This window comes from Serinus canaria, chromosome 2, assembly GCF_022539315.1.
Source record: "Serinus canaria isolate serCan28SL12 chromosome 2, serCan2020, whole genome shotgun sequence".
Classification (NCBI taxonomy): Eukaryota; Metazoa; Chordata; class Aves; order Passeriformes; family Fringillidae; genus Serinus; species Serinus canaria.
Window position 1 is genome coordinate 118,744,457 of NC_066315.1, and position 16,089 is coordinate 118,760,545.

A 16,089-nucleotide genomic window follows, 5' to 3' on the forward strand; every position below is an offset into this window, starting at 1 on the left:
GGTCTTTCCAGTGGAAGACCAATCAGAAAGATTTGGAACAACCTAAAAGTTAAGACATTTAAATGATGAGCATATCTAAGTGCAGGATTCCCAAGATGCTGTGATAAAACATGAGAGAGCAATAGTAATAACCTCACTAGGTCTGCAACCTGTTTGCATGGTTTATGTCAGATTTTTTGTGGCACTCAACAGAAGTACAGGTAGACTGTACTACTTGTGCAATTTGGACACTTAATATATGTGAGACATTTTGTTAAAGAAATGCCTGTTCCAAAATAACATTTCAGAGTATGCTGTCATTTGAATTTTTTTTAAAAGGAAAAGCCTTTTAAATCTGCTGTAACAACAAACAGAAGTAGCTTCTCTGTAGGAATAGGTATCAAACCTTTATCAGCCCAAAGGAATAATTTAAAATATTCTGATATTTTTTCTGAGATGCTACTAATGACCACCGTGAAGCTCTCACCGTTTTGCTGTGCCCTTAGAGGCTTAAAATCAGTCTGTACAAGCTGTGAGTTTTATGTGGATACCCAGTTGCCAGAACATCTAATTGTCCTCAACCAAAGAACCTTGTGTAACAAATCAACATCAAAAAGAGCAATTTAGTGTCTTTATTGCTCAAAGGTTGCAAACTACTTCTACTTGTTGAAATAAACAGTGCTCACAGCAGTTTAGTCTGTCTTTAGGACTGTATATTCAGTTGTTTTCTGCAATAAGATTTTATGACCTTAAAAAACTAACTGCACGTTCAGCTTTGGCACAATTCTGGCCCTTGATGACTTCAATAGTTTACATATAACCTGGTCTGGTGAGTGTCAATGTTTTTCATAACAACATGAAAACTATTTCTGTCATATTGGTCCTAAACAATAAAACCCTGGATTTGACGAAGTTACCATGAGTTAGAGCCAGATTTTCAGACTGGATTTTCCAGAACTGCTGACAGAATTACCAAAGTGGACTAGCAGATTTTCCTTTGTGCACTCATTTCCCGGGAAAACACACTTTTTTTTTGTCCTTTTCCTTTTCTCAGGTAAAGATAAGAAGTATGTGTTGCTTGGTGACAGAAAAAAAAAATCAATTTGAGAAAAGGATGAAGAAAATAAGGGAAAAAGAATATCTCAAAAGACAGCAAGGTGCAAAACAATGACAGACATTGTGTCAGGTTAATAAGTATACTTCTAATAAGGGGCATGGCAACATCACTAGAATATCCACTTTAAAAATCATAGCAACCTAACAGCAAAAAGAGAACAAGCTGAGAAATAGAACACTCCCTAAGATTTATCAGTTAGAACTTTGGATGTAACTGACACAATCTGACTCCTTCCACTTTCCATTTAGCTTTGAACAGACTGATGGCTAACACTGTAGATCTACTTATAGAATTATACATTTAGATAAATATGTATCTTAATTATGAAACATGCAGTCTCCACTTTTATAATTTTACACACACAGTATGGAAAAGGAAAAGTTATTTTCCCACAGAAAAGTGAAAAATGTTTAAATTGTTTGAAAATCAAAGGAATCACTCTAAACACAGTTTACAAAGAGACATAAATCTACATTAAAAGAAAAATTATATGCACCCACTTTAAGAATTTGAATCTGCCCCAAACACCTGCAGCATGCCTGCCTAGACACACCTTTGCCACAAAACCCACTTCCAAAAAATTTAAAGTTTCTAAAAGATTTGGGTTTTCTCTTTGAATAGGAAATATATCAAAAGAAAAGAAATACAAAACTAATCTTCTAGACAAAGAACAGGAAGAAAACTGTCACGTTCTGTGGTTTACATTTATAACAGGACCCTATCTAGAGATTAGAATAGTTTCAAATCTATTGTAGTCGAGGATATGATGTCATCATTTAAAGGACGCAGATAATTTAGTCCACAATATCTATTCATACCAACAAAAGAAAGCAAAACGAGTATGCAGAATACTTGCATACCCCATTCTCCTGGACATTTCTCTTTTGCGTGGATTCTTACTCATCCATGTAAAAGTATGTGGTTTTTTTTCCCAAAGCCAACTTTTGTGAAAGCTCAAGTGATTTCAATTCCATTAGATACACACATCAGACTGATCGATATTTTCTCTCTCTAAACAATTTTCAGTGAAGCTTATTTTAAAAATACTGAATATGATACTTAACACATTCTATTCACATGACTTTACAGCATTATTCATTACTGATTAACGAAAAAACATGGGAATTTGCTAAAGAAAAGCTGAAGAGACTATCAGGTTAGTCAAAAATAAAATAACAATTAAGACAAAATATTCAAAGTCAATTAATTAGTCTTCTTACCTTGTTCTTTTATCTGACGAATTTGCTTCACAGTTTCTTTCAAGATTGCACATTTGTCAGGTTTAAAGTTAAAGTTGTCAATATCATTAAAATTTGCAAAAATCAGCTCTGCAAGTTCTTCAATGTATTTATTCTCTTGCTCACGATTGCGTTTCTCAGTGCTTCTTTTAGGGCTGAAAGAGGAGTTTATAAAAATTCTGTCTTTAAAGTCAGTTTACTTGCCTTCTGGCCAGCTCAGAGACAATTTTAAAAGGTTCAACAGTAGTTTAACAAAATCACCTCTCTCACTACCAAAATATAACTTATGAATTTCTCACACAGAAAGGTTTCCTCTGGAACAAGGAAAGGAGCACTAGAAAAGATGTTACTTATTTTTTTTCCAGCAGTCATGTTTTTGTTTCAAAAGAGGATTTGGATTAGAAATTGAAAACACAAGATTATTTGGGTGGGAGGAGGGGGGGTCAGGATTTGAATATTTACAAGTATCCCTCCCACATGGCATTGAGAATGCAAAGAGTATTATATAGTGATTGTGTATGAGAAAATAAAACAGCTTAAATAGTTACACTGAGCAATCCATACTCCCTGCCTCCTTGTGAATTTATGGCAGTCTTAAGAGAAGATGAATGAGTGGTTACGCTTTAAAATGCATTTGTGTTGGTAGCTGTAAAGCTGGAAAATATTTTTCAAGACCTAGATTATAATGTACAACAGAGGTGGTAAAAAAATCTCAGATTGACAAAATGAGTGACTGAAGACTTCTTGCAGTGAATGCCAAAAACCATTCTTACATCTCTCCTAAATTGTCACCAAAATTCTGCATTTTGGCACAAAGCTGGATCCAAAAATAAACAAACAAACAACAATAAGAGAGAATGGTTCTCATCCCCACCCCAAACCCTCAACAACACAGAACTACTGCAATAAAATAGTTTGGCACTGACTTCTCTTTGCAAGAATGTTGTTTGTCACCTTCTAGCTGAAAAACAGCAGTACATGTAACATTTTTTTAACTCGTTCTCTCAATATTTCCAGAAATAAATGGTCTAACCTGGGTCCAACTTGATCGGGATCCTTGCGCTTTCTTGACTCTGCTCTGGATGGGTCAGAGGTATTTTCTCCCATTCCACTCATCTTGAACACATATCAGCAACTAAAAGGAAGAAAGAGCAAGAAAGGGTTACGGTGGAAAAGTCTTGAGTTCTCAGTTCATATTTACAAGTTTCTCATTCCATGCTCAACTAAGGTTTTACTTGGCAAACCTATCATTCGAAATAGAGCTTGTTTAAAAGGCACCAATAAAAATACTGTGTTTATGACCCAACAAAATGCTACACAAAACTCCTTGAGAAGAAGATTTGTAGTGGGCAAGTAAAGAATATAATCTCTGACTGTTACGAGTTACGTAAGAACTGATAAGTATATTTTGTGCCTGAGTTGCTGAATTTTCATGGCAAATTTGCAAGGTTGAATGATGAAAGACAAAGGAAAAGCCATAGTGCCATACAATAAGAAAAACACAACACAACTGAAATACATGAAATATAACATGTGTCCCAGCTATGTGAAAAGGTAGTGCATGCAGCTTTAGTTAAAAGTGAGAAGATAATGCCTGCAAAAGTACACATACAAAACCGTAGAAACAGAACATCTGTCTGCACTAGAAATTGCTGAGGAACTGATAAATATTTTGTACATATAATCTACCTCATAAGGAGAATAACTTGTCAAGCTAATGCAGTAAAATAACACAAGCTTATAATTTGTGCAATAAACATCCTGTGGAAATCCTGCCCTGCTCCCAGCTGTTGGTTTCCTTATGCCCTGTAGAAGCACATGAAACTCAGATTACACATTTCTCAACAAGTACCAATATTCTGGAGGCAGAAATCACCAAAGGACATAGGGAGATGACGTAAATGATCAACTTTCATGGAAGATGGGGCAGTCCCAGCTCAGCATCTGCCTATTTGCTGCCAGTTTTGTGAGGATGATAGCAGAGAGGTGTTGCTAGACATTTCAGAGAGCTCCTGTAGTGTTTGGGATTAGCAGAAAAATAAGCATGAGGGGCCTGAAGGAGGTGAGTGTATCCAAGAGGTGATTCATACCATACTAAAATAAGAGCTGGAGCCTGTAATTGTATGACCACTTCATTTTGGCATAAAGTGGAAATCAGGTATCAAAACAAGGGAGTTCACCACCTCCTTCAAGCCCTTCATTTCTGTCCCACCAGTTCCTTTCTCTCTGCTGACCTGGTCAGCCATGCACTGAACCTAATAAAGGAATTGCTAGGGGCTAAAGACACAGTCCCCTTCCCTTTTTCTTTCTGACATTTTTAAAATCTAGCTGCCAGCCTGTCTGTTGGTAATCAGATGTTCACACTGGAAATCTTGTTTTTCCCAATGAGCCAACTGAGTGAAGATATTTCAGATACTGGCAGAAATAGCCCAAAGTTTAAGGTCTTGAGCAGTTAATGCTGAGAAAGGCTACTCACTGAAACCTGAGCAAGCAATGAGTTGAAGCCATCTCAGATTCAGAACTGATCACCACCTAACATTTCCCTAAATTAAAAGAAAATAAAAATTTCTTTTTACTGAAAGCATTTTTTCTACAGAATATTCTGAGTTGGAAGGGACCCACATGGATCACTGAGTCCAACTCTTAAGTGAATGGCCCATACTGGGACCAAACCCACATCCTTGGTGTTACTAACCCCACACTCTGACCAACTGAGCTGATCTCAGTATTTTTTCAACCAGTTTGAGCAGAGAGTGGAGTCATTTCCCTTCTTCTAGATACTGTTGAATTTTCATGAGAAAGACTGTATCATGCCTGTAACACATAGCTTCCATCTGGTCCTTGACAGGAACGGTACCAGACTGTATTTGAAAGATACCTGGATTATCTTTTTCTCTACTGAGTCTGTACATGCACTCATGCATTTGCATGCACATGCACACTGCTATTATTTTGAGAAGATCCCACTGTAAGCAGAGCAAGAAGGTTCCATGGCAGAGCAGACACAACTCTCCAAGGGAAGATGCACCATCACAAGCTCCACCATTCTGTCCTGGCTGCAGAACCAGGGCACTGACAGAGCCACGCCAGTGCCAGCCGCCCTGCGGAGCACGAGACATTGACTGCAGTCTCCAGAGTGGTCTGACACGCTGCTGCTGACACCCTGACCCTGACCCCAGGTGTCCCCATCAGCTGACTGTCCTCACTGACTTCTAGCCCCAGCAGATATACAGATCTGAATTTATCCAAGCACAGGAGTAGCAATATACATTCACAGATAAGGAACTAAGCACTTCCTTGAAACTATGCCATTTCAAAAGTATCACAAATAACAGCTCCAAGGAAGGTGCAAGATACTATCAAGGAAACTGACAATATTTAAACAGAAGCTTTGTCAGTGGAGAGCTGGAACTGTCCTTACAGCTCTGTTTCTATGACTAAATTTTTCACTGACCAAGGTGAGAAAAAAATCATCAGCATGATGAAAGCTGTACATTCCCAAGATCTGATCTCTGATCCAGACTCAGATGGTGAGTTGTTCTTTTAAAGTTTAGAAGAACAATTAGGCTGGGGAATCCCTTCATTTCTTATGCTTCCCAAGTAATACCTGAGAAATGTAAATCAGCTATTTTTCTTGAGAAAAGCAAGCATAACAGTTCACAAATACTGTCAAACTGTCATCTTCTCACTCCCCTTCCCTGCCAAGCAGTAAGAAGGTAAGCATTTATGGTGGACACCATCCTCCAAACCCCTCTCCCTCCTCAAGAAAGCGTATAGAAACTGTTACTGACAGATCTCCTACCTACTCTGTCAGACCTACTTCAAAGGGAAGTTTTATTTTTGTGGGAACTAAAGTGTCACCAGCAGATCCTTCAATGCATAAATCAGTTGTTCTTGCATTCACACTAATGCTATTCTGTAGGAATCTCACTAGGTCCACACTATCAGCTTTTGGAGGACATATTAAAACTCACCTCCCACCACAAACTTTAAACTTTATTCTTCTGTTTTAAGGGGAACAAAAGCAGTATCATAATTACAAAACTAGCACCTTCTTCTCTCCTTTCTAAACAAAGCAAATAGTGCTAAACAAATAATACATGTATTTATTTTGTTTGCACTTACAGGCTATTACATCTCTTTTCTCAGCAGCATTATCAGTTTATTCTTAGAATGAGTTACCCATGTCTTTTTCACTCATCATAATTTATTTCTGGAAATCTACCACCTACTACCATGTTTGCTTTCTGTTCTCCTTTATGTCTTAATTAAAAATCCTGTTCTATACCTCAAAGATTTTTATAAGCCATTTTCTTGTCTTGTAGGTGATTGTGCTCCAGAGCAGAATTTAAAATCCAGAGATGGTGTTCTGCAAAGTGGAGAGCTAGACAGATGATATTGAAGCAAGCTAAAAAATCTCAAAGGCTAAAATGAAAGTCACTCATCTGTACCTAGCACACAGTACTAAAAACAAAAAGGTGTGCCCCCAAACCCTTGTCTCCCTAGGTATTTAGGGTCTGACTGGGATAGCTAAGAGGTCAGGGATTCTTCTGGAATTCAGAAACTAAAATCTATTCCCCAGTTCACAGAAATGAGGAAGAATCAACTTTTAGAAGGTGTAGATAGACTCTTCTGTAACACTGTCTTAAAACAGCCAGAACCTGGGCAATGGAGATGGAGTTTCCTCTTCAGAGAGAGCTGCCATGCCTGTATTGCCCAGCATGCAGGACACCCTCCTGGGTGCCAGGCCAAAGCTGGATGTTCATGAAGCAAAGAGGGCAAGGCTGATTAACTCTTGCAGTGCAGAGTCTTTAGGAGTGTGGTCCATACCACTAAACTCAGGAGCAAGCAGTTCAAACACTGTCTGGAGACACAAGGATTGAGGTTTATTTAACTCCCTTAGGCTGAGGAGGGTAGCAAAGCTCCATCTCCCACTTCTCAGCAATGACTCTTAGTGAGTAAAAGAGGCAAGCACTCTTCCAGTTTTCCTCATGTCCTCTGAAAAGAAAGCAGCTGTTTCACATATTTTTCCATTAACTAATTCACAATCAAGACCAATGCATACCACTAGATGAAGAACTTGAGAAGTTTTGGGTAGCTCTACAAATTGAATGTGGTACAAGCAAGAAACTCAAACCACATTTTTCTGAAGGAAGTCCTTCTGGGCACAGATAGTACCAAGGAGAAGGGTCCTGGGAAATTTCCAAGCAAGAAACAGAAAATGTCATAAATTATTGAATTGATAGATGAATTTTAGACACAGAAATAAACATTGTTGGGTTGAAGCAGCTAAATTGCATATTATACTTTTTGGTTTCTGCCTTAACTTCCTCAATACATATTAATTTATCTGTATCAAAATGTCTTGGTTATTAATTATTACCAACAATTTTATACTACACAAACATTCATAGCATTATATCATGCAATATTTTAACAGGAGAACATAAGAATTTTAAATGCACTTTTAGATATTCCTGGGTTCCTGACCTACTCATAGAACTTCTCAGCTCAGAAAACAGAAGTCCTACATTTGAAGTCTAAATTTTTCCAGGAAACATGACAATTCAAAACTAAAGACAGTATGAGTAGAATGACAAGTCAGAGACTCAAAGTTTTACTCCAGTAAACTTCCCCTTAAGGGAACTACCTTAGATTAGAAAGCAGCATTTATCCTGCTCCAATGATCTTTTTATACATCTCTACAGGAATTTTCAGAAAGAAGAAAGATAAAGAAATTAAACCATTTGATCCATTCAATGCTATAGATGTAGTGGAAATGTAATATCAGATCTATCATATAAAAACAAAAAACCAAGAAAATGTTCTAAGGGTTATTTAGCAAGATACAGAAAAATGATTAATCCAAACTGGGAATTAGTAAAAACAAAACCAGCAGTAATCACTACTTTGAGGAGAGGGAGATAAAGAAATGCTTGATAATGAAAAAAAAACCCCATCATGATATGTCAGATATTGAACTAAATAAGTTTTATTTTAAAAGAAATTGTCTTACAAAGTTAAATTTGAATGCATGTCTCAGAGAATGAATTGTCATGCAAGACCAGGCACTCCCTTTTTCATTGTGTAAGTTTTTTGAGAGCTGTATTGCACTCCAAAATACAAACATAATATCCCACTGTGGAATTGGTATTTTGCCTTCAGTGATGGTACCAGATTCTTCTACTTTACATTATGTTTTTTTCCACGTGTCCTACCCCAAGAAAACACCAAAACTACAAAAATAAGAAAGACCTGAACTTCTAATGCTGACTAAGATGCTATTCAAACTTTAATTCCAGTGGGCATAAATGAGCAATAGAGCTATGGAAATATAAATACACTCACTGCAGCATTTTCCTACAAGGAAGGAGGTAATTAGACAATCAGATATATTATTTCCAAAAATATCCAAAGAACTAATTTTACTTTCCCCCTGATGACCCGTATCAACAGGACGTATCAGGTAACTTAATACTTTTTTCCTATTTAAGACCAGAAGTGCATTTTCCCTCTTTCCATTTCATTACCAGAGGTCAAAGCATGCAAAATACTTGCAAAAAAACCCCACTAGGTAACTATTCCAATTGTTAAATGTAAATCTCAAACACTGAAATATTAAATTAAAAAACTTTAGGATAGTACATATTAGTAACTACATAAATTGACACCTAACCAGTTTCTACCAGATGTGGGAGACTGAAACAACAGAGCCTGAAATATGCTTAAATTATTTTTCTTTTCCTTTTTTTTTGTTTTGTTTTGTTTTGTTTTTGTTGTTATCAGTAATAAAACAATAGTCTCTGCTCTCGTTGTGACGGCACATCCTCCTTTACATCCTCCACCAGCAACTGCTAAAGTTGGAGTACACAGAGAGGCTTAACCTAATTATAAAGCAATAGTAAACATCCATCTTTCAAATGGGAAAGAAAAGCAGAGGCACTGTGAAGAGGGAGACAGGAAAATATCTAGCACAAATCACTTGTGTGAATTTTTACATCTCCTCAACTCCTCAAATGTCACAATGGAAGATGGCATGCAGAGCAAGCCTTCCAACACTGATCCTCAGCACCAGTGAATTCAGTTAATCATCCAGAGTCAATGTAGAAGAAGATAATGTGCATTTTATCTCTTATCAGAGCAGGCCATCTTCCAAACAAGGCCTGTTAAACTGTCAGATTTATTATAAGCCTAACAAATGCAGTTAAAGAATAAGTGAGGATTACACCTTCAAAGCTGCTATTTCAACCTGAAAAGTAGCAAACAAAAGGTAAAGCAACCATATAGTGGACAATCAGGTAGCAGAACTGTACTACCACCCCTCCAGCCCACCAACAGATGAAACTAGTGAACATACAACTGATACAGATCAAAGAGATTTACTAAAGTCAGTGGTTTACTGAGTAACAAACAAATACTGAAATAATAAATAAATACTGAGAAAAATACTGTTTAGTGACAAAAACTATACTGCAAGTCAGTGAAACGTTTGGCAAAAAATTTTCTCTAACAGCTAATTTGAAAAAAACAGCTTTTAATTCTGTGGTTGTTTACTCAAACATACTGCCATTGAAGTCCATCCTTTTTTCCTATGAAGTTGCCATGACTAGAAAGCTTTCTATCTCAGTTTCAAAATTAGAAACACACTCTGTGTAACATTAATTCTGGTAGAAGCCAGAGGAAAGTTGGAAGTCACATGCAAATTCTGATTCTTCACATTTTTTCCTGCTTATGAACTCTTTTTTCACTGGCTTCATTTCAGAACTGGCAAACATTTAATATTGATACACACTGCAATCTGCAGCCTTTTCGCCAAAGGCAACGCTTGCTAGCCACTTTCCCAGGCCTCCAAAGGAAACTGCTGTCAGAGGCAGGATAAGATACTAGATCAGAGAAGGGGGGCCACTGGAGCCTGAAGCCAGCCTTTCCTTGGTCAGCCACAGCAGCTCAGGAGGAACTTTTAGCTCCCAGCACATCGCACCTGTCAGAGTCCCAGGCAGGGAACGCCGCCTGCCCGCCCCACGCGCCGCACCGCACTGGGAGAAGCTCGGCCTTTTCACACGCACAGGAGTTTCCACAAATCCACACAGACATGAAGAAGGGTTTGAAAGTGAATTAAAAAACCAAGAGGTGAAAATCCAGGGAAATACAAGGAAAAAAAGACTGCATTGTCTGGTAAAATAAGATTTAAGCAAGAGATCCGCTAGTAAGAAGTGCGACAGAAAAGGAAGTTAAGAGATATATTAAACCATCCTCCAGAATTCCTGGTATATGTAAGCCACATGCTCTACAACCAAATGATGTATTCCTATCCTTCACCACTAAACACTGGGAACCCCAAACAAAACAATGCCTATCTGCTGAAATAAACAAGATGTCCAATAGCTTGGTTGGTGATGGTAACTTCAGATTAAAAACATAAACTAATTTATTTAAAGGTATGCTTTAAATAAAGCATACCTTTAAATAAATTCACCTTTTCACCTTTATTTAAAGGTGGTAATGCTCAAAACAGCATTACCACCTTTACTGTAGGTGAAACTGTCTAAAACCTTCGCCACCCTACAACAGTCACACAATATACAGCTAAGAGGGAAAACAGAGTTCCTACAAGGAAGGTGATAGCAGGAAGCTGAAAGACTCTAGTCACCTTTAAAGGATTTGTACTAAAACCTGACATGCACCTGTAGCCTCTTTTATCTTTTCTATTCTTTCTATTTTAAAGACAGTCTATTACAGGTAACATTAAAACAAGATTTATGGCAGTATTTAGCAAACTCTATTCTTCAACTCCGCAAACTAGAACTAAGAAAAGAAACGTAATTTACTTGGAAATGCCATTGAGCCCATGTATAAAAACTGAAAACTGGCTCCAACACCTACTACTCACAATTTTAAGCTGAAGGCTCCTTCCTCAATCTTTTCCCTCACTCCTGTGTAATGGCTTTAGAGTGGTGTATTAGACAGCAAGAAGACGACATACTCCATTTGCAGCCTGAAAGCCAATAATGCTCATGAATTTTTTACCTGACAGACACTTCAAGATGCCACTGGGAAGATCGTCTAATAAACACATTAGGCTGCAAATGGGCGGCAGCAGCTCTTTAACACATGCTGTAGCAATCAAATAAATGGCTAACATTAATGTTCAGTGTTACAGACTGGGATTTAATACGACTTTTCTGTAAAATCCACCTACATCTTGATGGAGAAAGAGGTTTTTCTCAGCTACTCAAACCCACAGGTTTAAGAAATCCCAATTCTGCTTGAGACTTTGCCAAAACCCCTCCAGACTGACCCCAGCTCTGTGGGCTGGCTCCTACCTTCTGTATTCCCATAGGCTAAGGCTCTTAACAGAGCCACTCACTCAGCTGCTTATGGATTAGGCTACGTCAGCACCTCTAATATGCCCAGGAATAGCAAAACCAGGCTCTAATAAAACAACAGTGAAAAAATATCAGAAGAAGTACCTTTTTTTTTTTCCCTTAATATACAACAGGTTTGCTTGATTTCTACTTTTAAAGAGGAAAAGATCTGTTTGCATCAAAACATCATCAAAGAGGAGACAGGTGTTACTACTGAAAAAACCTTCAAGACTCTGTATTGTAATTTCAGGTCTGGGATTCTATTTCTCTAGTTATCAAGAATTGTTTGTGATTCTTAATACTCAAGGACAAAAAAAATGCAGGTTAATATCACTAAAACTTCCTTTTAAACACCAAATTAAATAACAAAATACAAGGCCAGAATATATTTTCTACATCTATCTATCTATCTATCTATCTATCTATCTATCTATCTATCTATCTATCTATCTATCTATCTATCTATCTATCTATCTATCTATCTCAGTCACTCTTACATCCTTTCGTTTGTATTAGGTAGGAAGCTAAGTAAAAAACCAAAACAAACCAGAAGTTATTCTAAATCAATTTAGCCTTGTATGATGCATTTAATAAGTATTCAACTTTGGCTGCAAGAAATGCTAAACCTGCAAACATTTTCCCTGGAAAAGGAGTCCAAATTCCCACATATGCTGTTTATTTAATTTAAATTTTTCTGTCGTAGTTCACAATTATTAAGAATTTATGAGACTGATTTTGAAGCCTATTATTCATAACTACTGCATTTTAAAATAAAACTTTGTGAATAGCACAGCTGATAAATGAAGCAAATCTAACAACACAGAAAAGGATAATATTATGGGAACCTTTGTATTTAAACAGCTTTCATTTCCAGTTGATGATACTTCTCGAACAGTGAGTTAAGCATATTTTGACTCCTACTGAATCTTCTCTGTCAATCTCAATTTCCAAACTGTTATTTGTCCACTTAAATTCTCACACCAACTTCCTCTCCAGAAACCACCAAAGAGCAAGGAGAAAATCAGACTCAAGGGAGGGGAAACATGGAACAACTCTCACAAGCCTAAGACACCGTGGAAAAACTCAAATCCATGAAACATTTTCTAATCTCATAACTGGCACAACTGTACACATTAGTTACAACACCAGAAAGCTTATACAGTTTGGTGAGATTTTCAAGATGCCTATCTTAGCAATGAGAAAAATATGACCAATCACATAAACAAAGGCATTTACACATCTCTGCAATGTGGGCTTGCCTACATTAGCATTTCACTCCAGTTAACTGCCTGTCAAACACCAGTCTGTTTGCATCAGATAAAATACATTCCATTGATAAAAAGCTCAGGAAACATAGTTCTGTATAGGTAAAAAGTAAAAATGAGAGGGCAAGCCAGACAGAAACACAGTGTGTTTCCACACAAGGTGCATACAGTAAGTAACACGTAGAGTTATAGGACCTACACACACAGATATGAAACCTATCATATTTGAATTTGAGTTCCTTCATTTATCAATCTGAGTTTCAATGACTTCACACAGCTAGAGAGGCCTTGGTCCTCCTGGTCACTCAGACCAGCTTAGCATGTCTGCACACTCAGGTGCAATGTGATGTGCAACCCAGGCTTCAGCAAAAGATGCTTATGTTGCATGCCACCTTTCATATCTCTAACCTGGGCATCAAAATAATGTTCCTTCAGCCCCAGAGTCGATAGATATTGTTACTGAAATCACATAATCTTACTGAAACTTTTGTTGCACTTCAATAACTCCAACTCTATGGGTCTTCTCTGGCACCTCATCAAAAATTGAACTCATGTTTTCAGTTTTCACACACCTACAGCACCGAGAGGGTTTATCTTTCTTTTCTACTTAACCACCCATTACTAGGAAGCATGTTGAAATTTCAGGCCATTATTTAGAATGCCAGGTACTGAATTAAAACTCTGAGCTGCAGAAAGTGCACCTAAACAGTCTATAATATATCTACACATTTTGATACTGTTATCATGGTGAAAGAATAACCCACTGCATGCATATGTACAAGATACATACTCCACTCTTCCTTCTATAATACTGAGATGCTTTCATAAGCATACATTTCATTTAACAGTGCATAATAATAAATTTTCAAAGTAAGAATCAAGAATTCAAGCTGCTTTGCTCCTGAAGGTTGCAAGTTAACAATAGTCTGAAGTCAAACATACTTATATTCAAGTCAAACAAATGGTAGTACCCAGCTCCACAAATGGTCACAGTCATGGTAACTTGAACAGCTGTCTGTGAGGTGAACTGGACTTCATTTTGATGTCTTCTGTGCCCCCCAAAAGTTCAGAATGCTGCACCACTTCTTTAAATTACATACCAAATTATCCTGTTCAGTACAGTGCCCAGTACAGTTTCCCCATCCTCTTTGCCTCTGAAATGCATTTAGAGTGACTGTCCTGGAAAACTCAGTGTCCTCCTCAGTCTATGATGGCCTGCTGGATCCTGGTCCCCAAGGCTGGATCCTGCCTAGAGGCAAGGATGTGATTCCGGATGTTATGGGAGGACCAGATGGAGAGCTTGGCCTCTATTCCCATTCCCTATTATTTGTATGAACAGGTAGATTCCCCAGCAGGTGCTTCCTGCTGATACTGGTACACATGCCAGTGTCATCCACTTACACTGGAGCAGCAGTGTAAGAGTTGGGAAGTAGAAAAAACTTTTTTCTTATTAAAGTTTGAGGAGCAACCAATTTATTACATGCTTTTTGAGAGAATACAGCTATATGCATGAATGATTATATTTGTATCACCTCCCAACATGCAGAATGTTAGGAGGCAGTAGCAGTTTTGTACTTAAAATAAATATACACTAGATGGACATTAGACTTTTGACAAAGCTAACGTGAGTGCTAACTACACACATTGTTACTAAGCTCAAAAATTAAAGCCACCAAATTATGTCAGAGCCACACATGAGTGTCTTGCCAACACTTACAAAGTATGATCAACTTGATGTTCTTAATACATCTATGAGCTCAAAAACTGGTCTGTAAACATGAAGAACAGCTACTAACAACTTCAAATTTAATGTCCGTCCTCGTTTTATTTGCTTTAGTAAAAAAATGCAACCAGGAATAACAGAAGAAGATGAAAGTGTAATTATCATTTTAAAGCAGTTAAAAGCATTAAGCTCATAAAAATGTTGTTGTTTTACTTAGTCAAGTGCTAAGAAATAAAGTCTGACGAACAGCAGCTTTGTAGTCATGTGTGTCTGTATGTATACACACACACATATATATATGAATCCAGACTGTGACTAAATAAAATATTCATAGAAATGGCTATATGAGTCAACCAAAAGAAACTTTTAGTTTGTGGCTAGTCTGTCATGGAAGCTAACAGCAGGTATCTTGGAAGAAGGTACAAGGCAGCTGTAGATGATCCTTCCCCTCGTACCTGCTCTCTGTCTCTGACAATCAGTGGTACAAGCTTAGCTGCAGTGCAGCTGTGCCTCCTCCTCCCTCTGAACCTATCTTCAGTGATGCCTAATTCCATCTTAAATCCACATACACCTTTGGCCTCCACAATGCTTACAGGCAACACCCTACAAGCTTTACAACAGCTCTCTATAAGCTCCCCAGAGCAGAAATGGCACTGTAAAAAATGGAACAGTTCTGTGGGGAGGCTATGACTCAACTGAAATAAATCAGAATTTTATCACTGACTTCACTGAAGCTTTGATTCTCCTCCTAGTCTACTATAAGAAGATATCAAACTGTAATTTCTCTGTTTTGTAGGGCCTGAAAAGGGTATGCTTGTATCCTGTGGCCCAAAGAAAACAAACTATTAAAGCTGAATGTTAATTATGAGCCATTTTATTCTCTTTGTAAAAATAAAGTGGAATTATTTTTTGTTAATAATGAAACAGTTTCTGGTAAAGAATCATAAGTGCTAGGAAAGAATCAATGTCTACTCCAAGTATTTTTAATTTTGGATTGTAATGGAATATAATTACTAAAGACAGGAACACCCACTACATTCATAGAAGGAGCTGACCAGAAGTCTGTAATACACAGCCTCAAAGCAAAAAATAACACACATTTATAACTACTTGGACTGAATACCTGGCAAAACTTCAGGAAAAGGACCAAAAATAATTTTATTCCAAGCAGTTCTAACAGAAGTTTCTTCGTGAGGATCTTGTGTTGCTCAATCACAACAGGCTATGCTATCAGGAGTGGAAAATCACAGCAGTACAGCATCCTGATGAAGTTTGTTTAGGGACAGCATGCACAGGAGAAAATTAAATGGAAGCAGCAAAGAGGATATTCAGGTACAACACACACTGCAAATGAAATGCATTTATTATAAACCTTTGGGTTGAGTCTCCATTCACAATTTCT

General features: G+C 37.5%; 1 protein-coding gene across 5 annotated transcripts in view; it reads right to left on the minus strand.

Annotated features, from left to right (window-relative positions):
• The window catches only part of NCOA2 (nuclear receptor coactivator 2), a 187,810-nt gene that overhangs the window by 70,873 nt on the left and 100,848 nt on the right, over positions 1-16,089 (minus strand). For all 5 annotated transcript variants that reach the window (XM_030237618.2, XM_030237614.2, XM_018910971.3 and 2 more), the window contains 2 exons: positions 3,368-3,469; positions 2,317-2,489 (listed from right to left, as the gene is read on the minus strand). In XM_030237618.2, the coding sequence (XP_030093478.1) occupies positions 2,317-2,489; positions 3,368-3,450 (256 nt within the window). In that variant the 5' untranslated portion in view covers positions 3,451-3,469. The remainder of the gene's footprint in view (positions 1-2,316; positions 2,490-3,367; positions 3,470-16,089) is intronic.